At 41.5% G+C, this 20,163-nt stretch overlaps 1 protein-coding gene across 2 annotated transcripts in view; it reads left to right on the top strand.

Moving 5' to 3' along the window:
- nova2 (NOVA alternative splicing regulator 2) overlaps positions 1-20,163 on the top strand; it is a 92,712-nt gene that overhangs the window by 45,004 nt on the left and 27,545 nt on the right. For both annotated transcript variants that reach the window (XM_012872480.3, XM_012872479.3), the window contains one exon: positions 15,899-16,065. In XM_012872480.3, the coding sequence (XP_012727934.1) occupies positions 15,899-16,065 (167 nt within the window). The remainder of the gene's footprint in view (positions 1-15,898; positions 16,066-20,163) is intronic.

Raw genomic sequence — 20,163 nt, 5'->3', positions numbered from 1 at the left:
TGTGTGTGTGTGTGTGTGTGTGTAGGACAGACGAGCATGAGAGTGATTAGGTGTGTATATTTATATAGTTGTCTGTGGTTACACGGTGAGGTGCGCAACTTTCTAGAGAACCGGATTGCCAAGCTGACCGAGTGTGTGACTGTATCTGCGTTCTTTCCATAAGTGCGTAAAAGGGTTCCTGCAGCGTCGCCGTTCAGTGGCATGAGACGAGAATATGTGGGTTTAATCCGCAGGGAAGACCCGAACGCACCACGCTGCTCCAGCTGTTGCCCATTCCAGCCGCTTCCAGTGTAAACCGGCCCTTTTTGAACCATTTCACTGACACCTGCTGAACCGTGGATGTCAGCACCGTGTTTCCATCGTGTAGTGAATATAATTCAGATTGTTTTGTCACCCTGGGAAACAGAGGAGGATGCTTACGTGTTTATGCACATCTTTTTCAGTCAAACAGTGCAGAGAGGGTGGTGTCGGGGCTGCATACACTGCAAAAACGGAGCTAAAAATAGGTAACATTTTCTTGAAGTTGGTGTATTTGTCCTTGATTTGAGCATGTAAATAAGATTATTTGCCTATGGAATGAGTATTTTGACGCCTAAAATAAGATAATTAGACATCCTGCACTTGAAATAAGATGATGGAGATGAGTTGTTCCTTTTTTAAGTGCAAAAATCTTATTCCCTTGGCACATCATGTTATTTACCTGCTCAAATCATAGACAAACACACTCATTTTAAGAACATTTTACTTATTTTAAGTTCTGTTTTTGCAGTGTTAGAAAATAATCTTATTTACCTGCTCAAATCAAGGAAAAATACACAAATTTAAAGATTTTTATTTTTTATTTTTAGGTGTATTTTTGCAATGTACTCCTGCTAAAATGCTAGGTTTTTGAGAAGTATCAAATAAGACCATGATAAAGGATTTCAAAAGTTTTTTCTTTTTGCATATGATGTGAATTTTATCTTGGACAAGACTGTGAACAATTACATTTATTGGAGTGAAAAGATTTGATCTTTTAAGATTTGATCTTGAGTTCACCGCTGTTATCATTTATAATAAATCCTATGAGGATTTTGATCTTTTGCGCACTGCAAAGAGGGAATTAAAAGTAAGTACAATTTTCTTGAAATGAGCATGTTTGTCCTGGATTTGTGCAGATAAATAAGAGGATCTGCTGATCTTAAAATAGTAACAACTCATCTTATATCAAGTGAATATATCTAATTATCTTATTTTAGGGGTAAAAATGCACATTTCATTGGCAGATAATCTTATTTACCTGCTCAAATCGAGGACAAAAACTTTTACATATCAGTACCTTTACACTGCAAAAAGGGAACTTAAAGTAAGTAACATTTTCTTGAAATGAGTGTATTTTTCCTTGATTTGAGCAGCTAAATAAAACATTTGCCAATGGAATAAGATTGTTGCACTTAAAATAAGAACAGTTAATCTCCATCGTCTTATTTCAAGTGCAGGATATCTAATTATCTTATTTTAGGGGTAAAAATACTGATTCCACTGGCAAATTGTCTTATTTAGCTGCTCAAATCTAGGACAAATACACTAATTTCAAGAAATGTTTACGTACCTCTAGTTCCCTTTTTGCAGTGCGTCCTTCAACTACAGCATGTTTGGAGAAACCCAAACGGAGCACATCAGCAGAAATAGTGAGAAAACAAGGAGAGACCAGGATTACTAAAGAGACGAGAGGCAGAGGAGGCCGAAAGAGGGGGAAAGAAATGTGGGGAAAATCAGAGGAGAGGCCATGGCATCTTTTCAGCTGTTTGCTCGGCATGGCCCGGGTCACTTGGGCAACAAGAACTGTGCTGCCAAGGAAGTGAAGACAAGAAAGAAGGGAAGGAGGGAGGGAAAGAGAGGCAACCAGGGTGCATGTTGGAGAGAAATTGTGAGGAAAAACTGGTTTAAAGCTTTAAACTTTAAACTAAATCACTCGAGATATTCACATACAATAATAATATACAGAGATTTGAACCAAAATCAAAGGTCACCTATCGAATAGAGAACAAAAATCTCACAAAGTTTGAGTTTTTTCAACAGCCAAAGTGTTGCTGTGTGTAAACTGACAGCAAAGTTTTGCCCCTGTGTCTTATTTTCCAGGTAAGCGTGTCTCCTTGTTGCATACAGACATAAACACAACAGCTGGATGTTTTGCACACAAGCAGCAGAGTGATCAGCAGAGAACATGGAGGGGAAGTGAGAGGAGTTACATCAGTTCCCAGGAATTCCTGCCTTTTCTTCCAGCTCCTTTTGTTGTCCTTTAGAGCCGGTCGCCTTATTCTTCCCGCGTCTCGGGCACTTCGTCACTGCCGGACCGCTGGACAGATAAAGGAGGAGGGGGAGGAGAGGAAGGAGGTGGAGCAGAATAAGGCAGAGAGCAGAAAGGGGCTGACAGGAAACTGGGATTTTACTGTTTTATGGTGTCATCCATAAGAACACCAATGCGATAAGTATTTAATGAAAGAAATTGTCACCAGTTCCACCACTGTTTGGTGTTTTGGTATTTTATGTGAGCGCAGTTGAAACTAGCTATTTACATACGCTACATAAAAAGATAAAAAGTTTAAATCTATGACAGAAATAAAAGGAGACTAAACTTTTCTAGGTCAGTTACTGTTTTTGAAGTTATTTACTTTTGATGCATGCCAGAATAAGGAGAGAGATCAGTTTCTTTAGGATGTTTTATCTTCAGAAGCCTTAAAGCACCAATTTCAGTCCATCCCAGCTGATGAAGTTCTGGCTTTGTGACCTTCTGATTGCCGTACATTCACAACACCGGAGTTAAACGAAGGAACAGATGTGTATTAATACCTTAAACACTCTGCTTCCTTTAGTGACAAGGTATTAGAAGGAGGATCATGGACCTCCACGAGGCTGGTTCTCCGTAGACTACAGCTTCCCAATGCCTGACGGTGCCGCGTTTTTCTGTTTAAAGGATTTTACACGACTACGACCTTTCAGCAAGGATGCAGGTCCTCTCCTCGTCCTCTCATCCGCCTCATCTCCGTCCCAGAGATGAATGCAAAATGTGCACATCAGTTCCAGAAGAACAAGAAAAAGGTCTTGTGAAAGAGTCATTATCTATAGTGAAGTGTGTCCAGTACCAACAGTCAGCGAGGAAAACGGCAGAAGCAACCCTAAAATAATAGATTAACGTTTGTAAATGCATCCAGGGACAAGGACTTTACATTTCTTTAGACGTGCCCTTTGGTCTTATGAAACTAAAAGAACACCATCCCAGTGGTGAGGCACGGCGGTGGCTGCATCATGCTATGTGGCTGTTCTGCATTTTGAATCATGAGAAAAGAGCATTACGAGGAGATGTTCATTATCATTTCAAGACATCGGCCAGGAAGCTGAAGCTTGAGTCTTCCAGATGGAAAATGACCTCAAGCATACATCGAAATGAGTAACAAAGGTGTTTAAGGAGAGCCAAGAAAATGTTTATATGTGGCCGTTATGAAGAAAACTTGTTAGGAAAGCTGGAAAAAAAAAGTTTTGGAACAAGGTGGCAACATTTCCAGCAACCTATTGTGAGAAGTTTATGGAGGAAACATCGACCCAAGTGGTGCAGTTTGTTTGTGTGCAAACCCCTTTCTGTTCTGTTATGCCTCTTGACCTGGTTGCTGATCACGGTGCTAGCAGCCCCGAAGTTGTTGCCGGCTTTATTTCAACCACAAATCTTCTTTCAGCTGCAATAAACGCTTCACAATGAACAGAAGGGGGAAAGAATCTTTCACATGGGGGTAAGATCTTTGTTTTTCTTGTCATTTTTTAGGACAGTAAGAACCCTCAGGCCCGCTGACAGCGATACGTTTTTTTTTCTCTAATTGACCATAAGTTTGTCTGGTGTAAACAGTGAAGCAGTCAGTGTGTTATAGTCCTTTAAGTTCTCATGGGACAAATAAACTCTTGGCACTCTCACATCTACATCTACAATAGCTCTTTCTTGTCTGTATTTCCTTTTGTATTCATCCTTTCTCTCTAAAGATTCTCATTGACTTCCAATTCTTCGCTCCTTTTCTGCTCCTCTAAGTGTCCCTTCTTTAAACTGCCCTTTCCGACCTTTTCTCCTGCTATTCCTCTCTTCTTCCTTCTCTAATTTCCACTTTCTTTCTCTCTCTCTCTCTCTCTCTCTCTCTCCTCTTCTCTCTGTCCTGTTCTCTCTTTAATGATGACTTGGTCGACTGCAGCAGAGAACAGGTCCAAGTTTCCTTACTGGGCCTGATTACATCAGCACATGCAGTCCTGCACACACGCACACACACTTCATTCGCTTCACGCTATTCACTTTTTTGGAAGAACTTCTCATGACATCACCAACATCTGCCCAGCTGCCTGAAAGAGTGTGCGCTCGGTGGACATTCACCAGCATGTTTGTGTGATCTGTCAACATACTGAATACTCCCGTTGAACCTAAACCAAACTAAATGCTGATTAAAATAAATGCAACATTAAATGCAATGAGAATGATTGCAAAGATATGGATCAGAATCTGAATTTTTTTGACTCAGCTGGTTTGAATTAGGATGATTTGGGATAGTTTTGTTTCACAGATAATAGCCACACTGTTTATATTGTAAGAAAAAGCATAAGGTGTACCCTGCCTCTCTCCCAATGGCTGCGAGAGATGCATCAGCATCCCCCTTGCCCTTAAAAAAAGGTAATATACATACTCTAAGAAGCCTCCAGGTGGTCAAAAAATGATTAGGTGACTTAATCACAAAATAATTTGGATAGCTGTCACTTGGAGCCGATTCGCTCACCTCAGGATGCTGAAAACTCCAAGCATTCGTCATTGTGAGGTGGGTGAATCTTCATCAGTGCAGACAGAGAGTCTGCGTGGTGTAGTAAAATACTGATTTATGTTATTATTGGTAGGGGTGTAACAATACATCGATCCACATCAATATATCGTTTCAATGATTAACAATCTAATTAGATCGATGTAAAATGAAAATGTCAATCCATACCGTAATTTCTAAGATACGCCTTTTGTTTTGAAGTTAAGTCATGAGACCACATTGAGCAGGTGATCTGTTATCATCATTATTATTATTTTAAAATTAGAAGAATTCTGTTTTTGATTTAAAAACAGCATTTCGTGAGTTGATATCAATGTGAATAATAGTAGATGGGCAGATGATATCGCGTCATATCGATCGCATCGATCTAAAATCGTAACAGACTATCAGCAAATCAGCAAATATCACATCGGCATCGATATAACATCGTATCGTTAGAAAGCTGGTGATTTACACCCCTGATTATTGGTAGACTTGGATAAGGTCCTTGGCACTACCAGATGCATTGCTGTGACACTCATGCTGCCACATTTTCCACATGTCTGAAACAGTTGAGCCAGTCTGGCTTATTTACTGGGTCAAGTATCCAGAGAGTAGGAAGATGATGTTGAAGCATCGTAACTTTTTATTACACTAAAACACAAGACAAATCAAGAGTTTATATTCTCATTGTGACATTGTTACAATATTGAAGATTTTGATGAGACAGATTAGATGCAGACACAACAACACATAATCTTTCCACACCTTTTTTTTCTATTAAATCAGGTTATTGCACTTACCAACAACTCTTCCTGAAAAGCTTTTAAAGCATGCAGATAGTCTTCGGGATCTAATAAGACTCATATCCAAGTCAAATCAATATTGGTGTTGGGGGATATTGAATTGGACTAATTTTATAGGAATAAATTAGATAAAACTGGAGTGTAACTGTAATAAATTCAAGTGTGTTTATTAAAACTGAACTGAATGGAGCTGGGATATAACCGGGCTGAATTAGAGTGTGTTTACTTGGCTGGAGTCCGAGCGTAAATGGACAAGACTGGCGCTGAGCTCGTTTAGGTACAGTTTAATTCTGCTAAAGCCGATTCAAATTTAACCCTAACCTGCCCTTGAAAAGGAGAAAAGTGTTGATAATAGGCGGTTCAAAGTGGGAGGAATTAGACATTTTTAAATTTTAAGATAAAGCACAGAATAGTTATGTGAAATAAATTAGAATTGGAGAATATTTGTATTGGTTGGGAATGTGTTTATTTGCAATAAATCAGATGGAGTTGGATAATTATAGCATAACTGGGTTATAGTTTGGTTTAATAAATTGTATATACAGTGTTTTAATTGTTATAAGATTATAGATGGACTTTATTGTCTGTTATTTTGTGTATAATAGTGTTTTTGGAATGATTTAGCCCACTGGTCAGTAAAAAATCTAAATCAACAGGACTAAACCAGCTTAAATTTATTTAATTTCCACTTTATTGGAAACTATATTTTTAATAGGAGTAATAAATTGGTTTTAGTTGCTTCAAACCAGACTTTATTTGTTTTATGAAACGGATGGAAGTGCCTTTTTAAGTGTTAAATTAAAGTGTGCAGCATTTACTGTATTTGGAATGAAATGAATGGAAACTGCAGTAATAAATGAGTTAGATTGGATTCTTCTCCCTTGTTTGCAAAGTGACTAAAGAGGACTATTAATGCACGCCAGTGCTGCACAAATAAATTAAGATTCAACCCAGAAAACTCTCCCCTTATGGCGTGCGCGCTTTGCCGAATTCAGCATGACTTCATCTAGCCCTGAGTAGGTGCGTTGGTTGCTCACCTCCGTTTTTCTTCCAGCAAACCCTCGCCCTAATAAAAGCTTACTGAGGTCTGCGCGGTCATTTCCTTCGGGTTATTAATATGTCAGTCGATGAATTCATCCCTCTCCCGGTCTGTTTGCCTCATTGTCAGCGCTCCTTTTATCATGCCGATTGGAAACATTTAGCTCGGAGCCAAAGGGAATTTAAATGGAGTTAATACGTCCTGAGATTTAAGAGGAGTCCCTCAGGAAATTCTCCTCCGTGGAGAAAAAAAAAACAGCAAATAAACCGTTTTTCTGCTACTTTGTTGTTTAGGGCAAATTATTCTTTGTTTGATTTTTTTTTTTTTTAAATGGTGCATACACGTTTGTTTTCTTTGTTGCTAATTTTCTGGGCAGCATATGTTGTTGTTTTGCTGAGGAAGGTTTTATTATCTTTGGATGAAACGTAGGTAAAAGTCTGGATCCAGGGAGGGTCGGATAGCGGTCATAAATCAGATCTGCCTGGACTTCTACGTGCAGAAAGAGGTCATTTGTTTCCACTGAAATTTGCTTCAAATTGTGGAAGCGAGATGAGAAAATCTAAAAGCATATTTGCTTTGTTGCTTTCATCGTCACCTCCCTCTCTGAGTGTCCCCTCTCTGTCTTTATTTGCCTTTTTTTCTGCTTTCTGCAACAACAAGAAGGAGCGGTACTCCACTAATCCAGATCAATTCCAGATCTGATCAAAGGTGGCCAGTTAACCTGAGCTTATCCACAGCCTAAGGAGCTCCGTTTAATGAGCTTACATTAAACTAGTTGTCACATCTCACTACGCCTTCTGTTACCACCGAAAGCCCAGTTGGACATTCTTCACTGTGAGTTATAGTGTTTGCATATTAAATTGCACATGGATTTAGTTTTGACAGCACATTTCTCTAATTCGTTTTTCACTACTCTTTCCAGACCTCCTCTACGTGGTTCTGCGGTATAAATACACAGAGCAGAAAATCGCCAAAAACAGCATCTTAAATTAGCAACATAAAGATAAGGAATGATGTAAAACCCTGTTTGGCTCATGCATAACGTGAGCTGAAGCCTCCTATCCGCGTTGCAGCCCGGTGTTGTTGGGTTTGGACACAAATCCTGCAGAATCTCCTCTTTTTCCCAGCCGCCCCGTTTTTTTCTGACATTACTCTGTTGTGACAGGTTTCACAGAGGTTTCTCTCCCAGCGTCCCGGTCTGTCCGTCTCCCTCCACGTCTCTGTTTGCCTCCCTCTGTCGCTGCTGTCACTCCATTTTGACATCGCCACGGTGGCTCTGTTCCCGATCTCCCTCTCTGACTTTCTGTAGGTTTCTCCTGCTTTTCATCCCTTCCTTTCTCTCCCCTCGTTGCGCCTGAAGCTGTGCGAGCCACCGTATCTGTACCTATCGCCTGTCGTCCCTGATGTTTATTTTTTTTCCCCCATCAGAGGCATGCTGGAAGGGAAAAGGCTGTACATCTCAGCACAGCAGGGGATGAACATCATGTACCTGTGAACACGGGGCTTCTGGTGTTTCTGTCACATCTCGTCTCCTCTCCTCCAGCCCTGTGTAGTTCTCTGCAGCTCTTTATCAAATATTAATGGTTAGGAATTTCTTTTTGGAGGAACTCTCCCAACTAGGAAGTTGTTTTCCACAAGTGGATAACTTTTATCAGAATACATTGTCTTGAAATGAGTGTACAACTCATCTCCATCATCTTATTTTAAGTGTTGCATGTCAGATAATCTTATTATTCTGCTCAAATCAAGGACAAAAACACTCATTTTAGGAAGATTTTACCTACTTTTAGTTCTCTTTTTGCAGTGTAGAGATGCTGCATGAACCAGACAGTTTATATATCTAAATTTAATAACAAGAAAATATCCTCCAGGGAACAGTTTAATTTTTTTTTTTTTTGCAAATAAAAAACATGAATCATACAAAAAAGATAGAAATGGTTTCAGTTTGTATTGCTTCCATGCCAGGTAGAAAATAAAAAGTACATATTTTTCTCTGTTCCTGGACAATTTGCATGGAGGGCCATGCAGGGCGTTCCCTGGGAATGGGCTTTGTATGTGCATTTGTTTCCCTTTAGCAGCGCTGATGTCTGTTTGCAGGAATGTGTTTGTAACTCAGATGTAGTTGAGGATTTTCTCCTGCATTAAATCAGCACATCCATAAAAAGGTCTTAAGCTACTTAATGGAAACTAAATAACTTCTTAGAAGCATAATTTCGACAAGGATTAAATGTTTTCAGAATAAATATTGGTAAGGATCTATAACACAGTCCTACAGGTCACTTTACCTGAACCTAAAAGTTACTTTCCAGGACTACCTGCAAACCATCCTGTAAGTCTCAGGGCAGCAACATCTATGTTTTAAAAAAGTCAGGAATAATTCATAGAAAGTAAGTAGTAACCTTTGGAAAAGTAATCTGCACATTTCAGGAAAAGCACCTTCTAAGTTCAAGAGAGTAAAGCAAAGTACCAGGAAAGCTCTGGGAAAGTAACCTCTAAGTTCTGGAAAGTAATCAGCTTTTTCCCCAAAAACACACAAAGATATCCTGTAAGTTTTCAGGAAGTTATCTAAAGGTCCCAGAAAAGCAATCTGCAAATTCCAGAAAGCATCCTGTAATCTCAAGAAAGTAACCTGTAAGTTCCAGGAAAGTAATTGTTAAAAAAAAGTACCAAAATGTCCTTGAAGTAACTTGCAGGTTTGGGAAAAAGTAAGCTTTAAGTTTAAGAAGAAATTGCTGCTGCATTTTCACACCAGCGAGTAATCTATCTGATTCCAGTCTGATTGTAAAAATCTTATATTTCCTCTCAGTGACTCTGTAGGATCACACATGTTTCCTTCATCTACGCTCCCAAATGTTCTTATTCAGATAAGCTCAGCAGGACCAGAAAATGTAAAGTGAAATCTGCGAGGACTCCCTGGAAAAACGGGGGTTTTAACCTCGGTGGGATCTCCTGGTAAAATAAAGCTTTAGATTTAGAAAACAATTCTGGACCAAACCTGACTTTTAAAGCAACAAGTGCAATTGAATTCGCCCTTGTTGTCACCTACAGAAGCCCAGAGAGGCCAAGTCTTCCCACCTCTGACTGGATGAGGCTGGAAAGTATGAATCACGGCGGTTAATTGTGGGTTGACTAATGCAATTAACAGGCAGTGAGACGGGGAGTCATCTTTACGAGCCACTGTAACTACATCATTATTGGAGCTCACAAAGCAATCAAAGAATAGGAATGGACGCAGAAAGGTACATCTGCTACAGTCTGTCCTCTCTACTCCTGCCACACCGGCGATGTAATGTTTGATCAGAACCGACGCTCCAGATCAAACGTGTTTGTGTGCTTTCTCGTCCGACCAATGTGATTTTATGATCTTTCACAGAAATCACATTTGTGTTCCTTCGAATACAACCCCTGACTGTCAGCTCGTAAAACGGGAATCTGACCGTTCGGTGTCAAAGCTGGAGAGGCCTGTCGGATCCGGAGGGAAACGGCTTGCAGAAAGAGGGAAAGAAACTCCCACGGTTACCTTTAATTCGAGCCGTTGTGATGAAGGGTTTGAGACAACTGTGCCTGCTTACTGCTCTGTCGGACGTGTTCGAACCGTGGAGGGAAGCGGCAGCGTGTGGAGGGAGATGGAGAGCTCCCGAAAGAGACTCAAGCCAAGAGCCGTCTTCCTCTGAGGTGGTTAATCAAAGCAAATGTCTGGCTCTGAAAAGGATAGCCTTGCCTTTAGATTGTCACGTGTAGAAGTATGAGGTTTTGAAGAATCAGCCAGTGATTTAAATAAGACATTTGAACAGTTATTTGAAGAAACTGGTCTGTGACCCACAGGATACACTGCAAATAGGGAACTAAAGGTAAGTAAAAATTTCTTGAAATGAGTGTGTTTTTCCTTGATTTGAGGAGCTAAATAAGACTATTTGCCAATTGAATGAGTATTTCTACCCCTAAAATAAGATAATTAGATATCCTGCACTTGATATAAGATGATGGAGATGAATTGTTCCTATTTTAAGTGCAAAAATCTTATTCCATTGGCAAATAGTCTTATTTAGCTCCTCAAATCAAGAAAAAATACACTTATTTCAAGAAATTTTACCTACTTTTAGTTCCCTTCTTGCAGTGTACCCTGGAAAAACCCTAATTTCTCTCACTCCGGTCAGAACAGACTCGTTCTTTTTTTTCTCTGCCCGCTGCTTTTGATAAGTTGCTTCAGAATGACTCTCCTCTCCTCTTCTCCTCTGCCGCTTTCTGGCTCGCATCTAGAAAAGCCAAACGTTTGATCTCCAACACGTGGCTCGCTTTGTTCAATTTTAGCCACAGAGGGGCGTTCCAGCGGGAGCTCATCCTGAAGTCCTAACATGCATCGCCGTGCCGGGCCCGCATATGTTGCTGTGAGTCACAAATCAGAGAAACAGCTCTCTGTGCTTTATGTCTGTTACCACTGCCTCTCTGATCATCAGAGAGAGGAGGAGGAGGAGGAGGAGGAGGAGGAGGAGGAGGAGTGCAGAGGAGGAAGGAGTGAGTCATGTTGGTTAGACCTTAATAAAAACAAGCGCCACGGTCTGCAACCTGGCTCGCGACGATGATGAGTGTGCTGGTGTTGAGCGAAAAGGTGCCGGGTCACTTTGTCGCCGTGGAAACGGCGGGCAAAAAGTTCACGTCTGGCTCAGGCTCCTCGCCCTCAATCCCCACCATCCTCAGAGACTGAGCCCTGTGTGTGTGTGTGTGTGTGTGTGTGTGTGTGTGTGTGTGTGTGTGTGTGTGCGTTTGTGCTTTGTAGAAATTTGCACGTTTGCAATTATTTACAGAGCAGCTGGAACGCAGTAAGTCTGGGTGCTTTAGGTAAAGTGCATTCTTCGCTCGGTACTAGCCGTGCTTTTCTAAACCTCTGCTTGCAGGTGTTTCATCTCTGAAACTTGACAACCCCCTGACCGGAACCATTGAGCTCAGCCGGATGGTTTAGTTTTACCATATGTGACTTGTTTTTTTTTTGTTTTTTTCTTCTTCGGGACTTTAACTGGTAGTAGATCATGCCCGGTCCACTGGATCGTTATGGATAATGAATCATGTCTAACAAGCTTTCACACTGCAAAAGGGAACTAAAAGTAAGTAAAGTCTTCTAGAAATGAGTTGGCCTTGCTTTGAGCAGGTAAATAAGATAATCTGCCAATGGAATGAGAATTTTGGCATTAGAAAAACTGCACTTGAAATAAGATGATGGAGATGAGCTGTTCCTATTTTAAATGCCAAAATCTTATTCCATTGGCAGATCATTTTATTTACCTGCTCAAATAAAAAAAATAGCCTCATTTTAAGAAGATTTTACTTACTTTTAGTCCCCTTTTGCAGTGCACCTCTGCATCAAGTTCCACTATAGCAACACGCCATAAGTTGACTTTGTCCCTACACAACCAGACGCTCATTTGATGTTTTAACTTGCTATGAGCTTCCCTTTGCAGAATTTGTTTTATAAATGCGCTGAAAGGAGTCAAATTAGGTTGTTTTCTTCTGAAACCCCTCAAAAAAAGTCCCCAGCCGTTAAAAATGTCCAAAGTTGAATTTCTTTTTTCATATATACATAGGAGCAAATGCTAAAATGCACTTGCAGACTCACACTAGGCCCTCGCTGAACAAGCTGCCAACTGAGCTCACTTTAAATCACTGAGGGATGTATAAATCCAGCTGCGTTGGCGCTGCTTTGGCATTTATACGTCTACGACTGTGAGTTTGTGTGCGGGGGCCTATTTCAGGAAAGGGTTATGCTCAGACATAATCGTATCAATGGTTATTAAAGCTCATTGAAATATCTTAACTTTTGACTTAATTGGAGATTTGAGGCAGCCGCACAGCCAAGTACAAGATCTCCATGTCAGGCTGGCGACTCTGACTCTGAATATCTGGGTTCATGTGTCATTTTTTTGTTATTTAAAAGCCAGCAAAGGAATCTAATCGCAGTCCCTGGGAGGCGCTCGTTAGGGTATTTGAGTTTGCAGAAAACGTTTACGGCTATAATAGAAATTAAATTGTAGATGCTGGACCCAAGCGCTCTGCTCTAATGGATAGGCCACCACTCCCCACGATAAGCAATGCAACATAAAAATAAATGAAGGCTTTAACTTAGTTCAGCTTCCAGTAAATTTAAAGTAGTTTCCACCACTGCCGCCCCCTTAGTGTTGAGGCTTCTCTCATCTCAGCGCACGAGTTCAGGTGAAAACCTGGACCAGTACTTGCCATTTTTCAGCGTTCAAATAAACTAACTCGACTAAAGTACATTAGTTCTAGACTGAATTTTGTAAGGGTATTAATATCTTTATAATGTTGTTACTAAGTTAGCTTTACTTGTGGCTGTGTCGTGGTCCAGGTGCAATGCCTTAACAGACCCTGATAGTGCCAGGTACACGGGTTTAAATCACATTTCTGTAAACTAATGATGCATAAAAGTCTTTTTCCTTTTTTTCTAAAAGTGACAGTGTGTTCTGCATCATATGGCAGCTCATGGATGGTTGTGCAGATATGAAGCTGGTCTTTGTTGCCAAAGCACAGTTGTACAGCAGCCCTAATATGATCCTCGGCGACAGAGTGGCCTTTCCTGCACACACACACACACACACACACACACACACACACACACACACACACACACAACAAACATACACTCACTCTCTCATGCCAAGACAATGGCCTGTTAATCCTCGTCTCTGATTGGACGGCTGCAGATTACCCAGAGGGCACCAGCTGTCAGCGAGAGGCGAGGCCCAGTTTCCTCAGAATCAACGCACAGAAACACACACACACACACACACACACAGTTCAATGGTCAAGTGAGGGTGTTCCCAAAAAAAGACGGATAAAATAGGGAAAGCGGCGCGCAGCAACAAATGGCTTCGTCTGACAACTGATTTTCATGTCCAGCTAACACGATTTTTCAGCTTGTCATCAGACTCACTCGACCAAACGCAGGCATTCAGCTCCTGTCAACAGATCGCGTTTATCACCGCTGTCACCAGCCTGTAAAAATAGGAATGTGCAGTAACGGCATTATAACGCTAACCTGCCTTATGAAAAGATCCGGCGCGGACGGGTCACTAAAATCAGCAAATGACAAACGCGCTGCTTTATTTTTAGACGTTACTGTCACAAACTCCACTCATTAAACTACTTCTGCCTTCCTGCTAAACGTCTCCATCCTGGCTGCTGTGTGTCTCCATCAGCATCGTGTCCGTACGCTGCAAAAACACAACTAAAAATAGGTAATGTTTTCTTAAAATTAGTGTATCTGTCCTTGATCTGAGTGGGTAAATAAGATGATCTGCCAATGGAATAAGATTTTTGCACTTAAAATAGGAATAACTCATCTCCATCGTCTTATTTCAAGTGCTGGATGTCTAATTATCTTATTTTAGGGGTCAAAATACTCATTCCATTGGCAGATAATATTATTTACCGCTCAAAATCAAGGACAAACTCACTCATTTCAATAAAGCTTTACAAATTTTTAGTTCCGGTTTTGCAGTGTATTCCTCCCCCTGTATTATACGCCCCCCCCCAATCCTCCTGGTCCAGCCGGAGCCACACGAGGCTGAGCGGGGCCAAACCAAGCCGGCCCCACGGTGGGGAGGAGGAGACGGGAAGTGCTAAACGACTCGCTGCTGGGTTGTGATAAGGCCAGAGCCTTCTGAACATCCAGTCAGGGGAAAAAGGATGGAGGGAGATGGAGAGGGACCAAAATGCAGGAGATGACGGGGACTGGAAAACCCATGGAGGCAAAAACTGGATTAAAAATAAATAACAGGCAAGAAATAAAGTAGAGACAGTGAATGGTGAACGAGAGAGAGGTCCAGCAATGTTCAGATGCTTCGAGAGGCTTTGTCCCAGATTCTCTTGTCTGCGCATGTTTTTACCGCATGCGACGTTTATCGGTTTATTCACATACATTTCCACTTACAGCTGCTGTCACGGTAGAGATTTGAGTTGTTTTTTTTGAATCGCATAACTTTAGAAAAAAATCCAGCTTTTAATTCTGGTATTTTTTATCAAGTTCAAGAAAAACGCACGTCAGAAAATATTTGTATTTGACAAAAAATACTAGTGGCAACATTTTTTTTTTGTGCAACTTTCAATTAGTAATCGGTGACTTGATGTTGCCCTGAGAAAGTAAAATGACTTCAGATGTCTGTTTGTAAAAGCTATACTGCTCAAAATGGGAAAGATGAGAAAACATACTATTCAAGTAAAGATCTAAGACATGTGATTATTTTATCAGAATAAAATGACAAAATGTCCAATATTGCCGTAGATTTAGAGTCAAAGCAGGTGTTAAAATGTTTAAGAGAACTGGGACTGAAACAAAGGCGGCTGAAAACAGAGCCACGTTTATCTGGCCATGCAGGGCAGTGAGGGGACCATGTCCGGTTCCGTTATCCATATAATTTCAGAAATGACACGCCTCTGCAAACATTTCTTAGGTTAAAATATTAAGGGTTAAGTTTGTTGTTAATTAGTAAAATTAAAAAATAAAACAAAGTAATTAAAAAAATTATCATCTCTGCTCTATCACGACCATGAGGTGATATCTAGAGAAATCCCAGATATAAAGACGATGATAGACGTTCATCACAACCCTGACCCATTCACAGCCAGGCTAAAGACCTGTTTGTTCAGTTTGGCCTTTTACACATGAGACTCCTTTTAACATTTGGACTGAATTACAGTCATATGTACAGCTGGTTTCTTTATGTCTCATTGCTATTTCTGTTTGTGCTTTTAATTCTGTGCAGCACTTTGTTCACTTTGTTTGGTTGTTGTAAAGCGCTTTAGAAATAAAATTTGATTGATTGATTGATTGATTGATTGATTGATTTTACTCCATTCCTCTGGGATTGTTACCAAGACTGTGTTCTCTGGTCAAGTGAGGGTAAAATTGATCTTTTCAGCTATAAACACTCCTGTTGACTGTAGTGTGAAACACAATATGAATGTTTATGAGGAAAAAAACGAATATCCACGGTTAATTACAGTGAAGGATCTGCGATGCTGTGGGCTTTTTTTCACTTTAAAAAATCCTGGGGACCTCGTTAGAGTGCAAGATACCAGGACATTTTGGCTAAAGATCTTGTTGCCTCTGAAAGAAAAGGCATCACATTCTTTTTTAGCGGTAAAATGATGCAAAACGTCGCATTTTTTCTTGCTTTCTCCCTAAACCTTGTAGTTTCTTTTTCCTGACCCGGCTGTACACGCCTCTGTGTTTGCAGGCACGACAGAGCGCGTGTGTCTGATCCAGGGCACGGTGGAGGCGCTGAACGGCGTCCATGACTTCATCGCTGAGAAGGTGAGGGAAATGCCTCAGAGCACCCAGAAGACAGAGCCGGTCAGCATCCTGCAGCCTCAGACCACCGTCAACCCGGACCGCGTCAAACAGGTCCGTCTGTTCTCTTTGTCTGTGTTTGGGTCAGCAGAGGGAGGATTTTGGAGGACCGGGGGGACGCTTTATGTGTTTATAGTGAAAAGCTGCGAGGTGCACTGCAAAAACGGAACTAGAAATAAGTAAAATGTTCTTAAAATTTGTGTATTTGTCCTTGATTTGAGCAGGTAAATAAGATGATTTGCCAATGGAATAAGAATTTTGCACTTAGAATAGGAACAATTCATCTCAATGATCTTATTTCAAATGCAGGATGTCTAATTATCTTATTTTAAGGGGTCAAAATACTCATTCCATTGGCAGATAATCTTATTTACCTGCTCAAATCACGGATAAATACACTAACTTTAAGAACATTTTACTTATTTTTAGATCGGTTTTTGCAGTGTGATGGCTCATTCTCAAAATAAATCAGTTTTTGTATGCAAATAAAAAAATAAATGTCAAGAAAACCCGTTTTTTGGGGGTTTTTTTGGCCCGTGCTTTAAGTAGGTTTTAAGCATCCGTGCTGAGATTAACGCCTTTTAATTCAAGAATGATATTCTCACAGTTTTACGAGGAGCTTTTAGGAGCTCTCCTAAATGTTTTACCATAAACCCAGAGAGGCAACACAGCAACAGTGACGTAGGTGTGTTTGCTCCATGTGTCTGCGGTTATAAAAAAAAAAAAAAACAGAAAACGTTCTGTTATAGGAGCTCTTAATGAGGGACAAATTAGGAAGAAAATCCATGATTGCAAGCAGATTTGTAAATAGAATGTAAATGAGGGGAAGATGCTGATAAATAAAGAGACGCGGACGAAGGAGGAGAGGAGAGGAGAAAATAGGAGGTAGACTGACGGGAATGGGAGGAAGACGAGATTCAGTCGGACAGGATGTTGTGTCGGAGGTGTGAAGGCGAAAACCGTAGGTGTCGCATGAACTGCAGGCTGACTCTCACAGACCCACAGGACAGGCCAGAAACCTGAACATCCTGCAGGAAGCAGGAAGTGGGAGCGAGTGTCTGGGGGACTCTCCGTAACCAAAAGCAGCTCGGCTGGAGCATGAGTGAATGGTTATTAGCTCTGGAGGCAGGACTGAGGGCACTTCACATGTATACAGGCCGTTAAAGTTTAAAATCTGGAACTGACATAAGCCTCTAGGTGGTAATATTTATCAAGGTCATAGATAGTAAGGTTTTTTTTTGCCATTTCCTTCCTTCTTTGCATTGTGTCCAAGATAAACAACCACATATATATGTATAGTTCTCACACAAAACTACCAAAGCGTCATTAAGAGTTGGAGCATTTACCGTCGAGATCGTGTGAGAATGTAAAGATCTGTTTTTTCTGTTTTATTTTGACTTTTATTTAACCAGAAACAGAGACTCTAGTGGTTTATAATCATCTTTACAACGTGGCATTTCTAAACTGTGGATGAACTGAGCCCTTCTCACATTTACAGTCATGTTTGGATTACATCATGTTTATTATAATTAACTTTCCATTTGGTTGCCTTTATTACCAGCGCGCTGGAAGTTTGCTGTGAGACGATTTATTACGGGCTGGACGGCGGCGCAGATGTGAGCACTCTTGCAGAAAGAACGACGAGTTGGTTCTCTCTAGCTCTGGCCCCCTCGGTGTCCTAAAACATGGATGTTGGCACCCTGTGGGTGTGCGTGTGTTGTTGTTGGTCCACTGTGCCTCTGTGGTACCCTGTGATGGACCGGTAACCAGTCCTGGGTGTAACCTTTACCCGCCGGACCGCTGCCAAGCCCCAGCCCCAACGAGGGGTGAGCAGGGTATGGATAGATGGCTCCTCATGTTTTATTGCCATTTATTCCCTTATATTTAATTTAAAGTTTAACTAAACTCCAAGTATTACACATAATCGGCTAGGACTGTGCATAAAAATCGCTACAAAGATTAATATCGATGTTTTTAAAAACAATTTAATATCGTGATATTCTGGCTTTCAAGATATATATACCTCCCAACCCCTAGGGGGCGTTATCACACCACGCCATCACTGTTCACAGCGAGGAAGTGCAAGTGAGACGAATTTGCGGAACGACCAACAGGATTTTAGAAGCACCTTCGTCCCTAAAATCAGACGTTTGGGCTCATTTTTGGTTTCTGTGACACGTTAAATGCATTGAACCAAATGCACTTTATTTTCCTGTTAATGTATGATAAATAGAACATAAATATAATATTTGGATGGTTTTGTTGATTGAATGACTTTGAGCATTAATTTGAAAGTAATAAATATCTACATTGGAGTCAAGTCATTGTATCGTGAGCTATGTATCGAGAATCGTATCCAATCGGCTCATCCTAGACGATACCCAGCCCTATAATCAGCAGAGTGATGTAAACGGAGGAGAGAAAATCACACCCACCCTTTATATAGCCACAGAAACGCGAATGAAAAGACACGTATGCACATTAGCTGCTGGGAGAAAGAAGGTTTTTATAGAATAAATCATCCGAAACTGCAGCAATGAGGACATTTTGATGCAGATTTCATTTATAAGGGACACAAACACACGCCGACAATCTGTGAAGGTCGTCCTGGCTTTAGGGAAGCAGCAGGAATCTGTGAAAAAAATTTTTTTACATTTGTTTGCTCCTTCTAAAATGCTTTTTTTTTTTTTTTTTTTTGCTCATGCTCTGGGTTGGGGTCTCTGACTGGTGAGAGTTTAACGAGCTGCCAAACCTTCTGAAGTCGATGCTGTGGAGCCTAAAGAACACGGTAGCTTCTTACTGGGTCTGCTGAATTTAGTTTTCACGCCAGGAGATGATTTAACATGGAAGAAACTCGCAATTAAATGGAAATAGTTAGAGATAAAGGAAGCGAGAGCGCTGCTGATCTTCGTAGCCCATGAAGTTACTCAAAGAAACCCTCATTTACGTCTGAAAGGGCATTATAAAGCGCGAGACGTTAGGTCCGTGCACAGCCGAGCGTAATCACAAAGACATTTGGTGAGCTTGTCTCTGACGTCAAGGGTGAGGGCCCGGCTCGTGGTTGGAGGTCAGGATCCAGGTCAGGCCTCTCCGCGGGTCGTTTGTGCTTTTCCAAACCCGCCTCTGCTTCCTGTTTCCAAGCAACGGCTGATGATTACAGGAGACCTCCCTTCTGAGCATAAAAATATCGCAGGACACGATTCGCAGGGTGTTTGCACAGGTTACACAAACGAGACACGATGTGTTAATTAGCGTGCTTCAGAGCTGGTGGGTGGGTTTAATTTCTGACCCGTGGTTCGCTGCGCCCTGTGTTCAAGTTGAATTATGATGAAGGTTTTTTTTTTTTTTTGATTTACAGAAGGTGTAAACGTTATTTTCATATCGCGTACAGAGCCAGCGCGTTGGAGCCCGAGGCCGACCGGCAGCTGAGTAATCCGGTTCTGGATGATTTGAGAAGCCGCAGGGAGACAGGCAGGCTAATAGCTGCTGATATTTAGACTCTTATAATAGAGGGCGAATCCCCCTGTTGCTCTTTAGGCTATTTATACCATGTCAGAGAGGCAACTAAATGGGTTTGTGCAGCATCTGATGACACAGATGCTGCACCGAGAAAGAAACACCCACACCAAAATAACCTCTTAAACACTGCCGGACACCGAGGTGCTCCAAGATCATCGGACCAGAAGTACCCCGAGCATTAAAATAACTGGCATGGGGGGGGGGGGGGGGGGGGGTCTGCAGGAGCAGAAACGGCTTTTTAAAATGTTTCCCTGTGTTGTGGCGAACTAAAAAGCAGTCCATGGATGAGTAGCTTCCCCACGTGGCTCACATCCAAGCACAGACTTCTCACACTTGGCCAGACTTCGCTTTGATCCGATGAACGGATCTCATCCGCGCCGATATCCACGCCCTGCTTCGGCATGTGCGCCTCTGAAAGGCCGACCGCTGATCGCCTGCTGTTCCAGTCGTGGGCAACGATGACGACGTCGTCTTCACGTCGTGCCGTGAGGCGCAGGACTCTCCGGTCAGCTCCCAGGGCCGAAGCGGAGCAGGGAGACAAATTAAAACAGGAGTGTGACTGTTTGTGTGTGCGTGAAGAACAATAGGTCGGGAATAAAAACAGAAGGTGTCGGAGCCGACGACACAGAGATA

This window comes from Fundulus heteroclitus, chromosome 18 (assembly GCF_011125445.2).
Source record: "Fundulus heteroclitus isolate FHET01 chromosome 18, MU-UCD_Fhet_4.1, whole genome shotgun sequence".
In the NCBI taxonomy this organism is placed as follows: Eukaryota; Metazoa; Chordata; class Actinopteri; order Cyprinodontiformes; family Fundulidae; genus Fundulus; species Fundulus heteroclitus.
The sequence above is the reverse complement of the archived record's forward strand: the minus strand, read 5'-3'. Positions and strand labels throughout refer to the sequence as shown.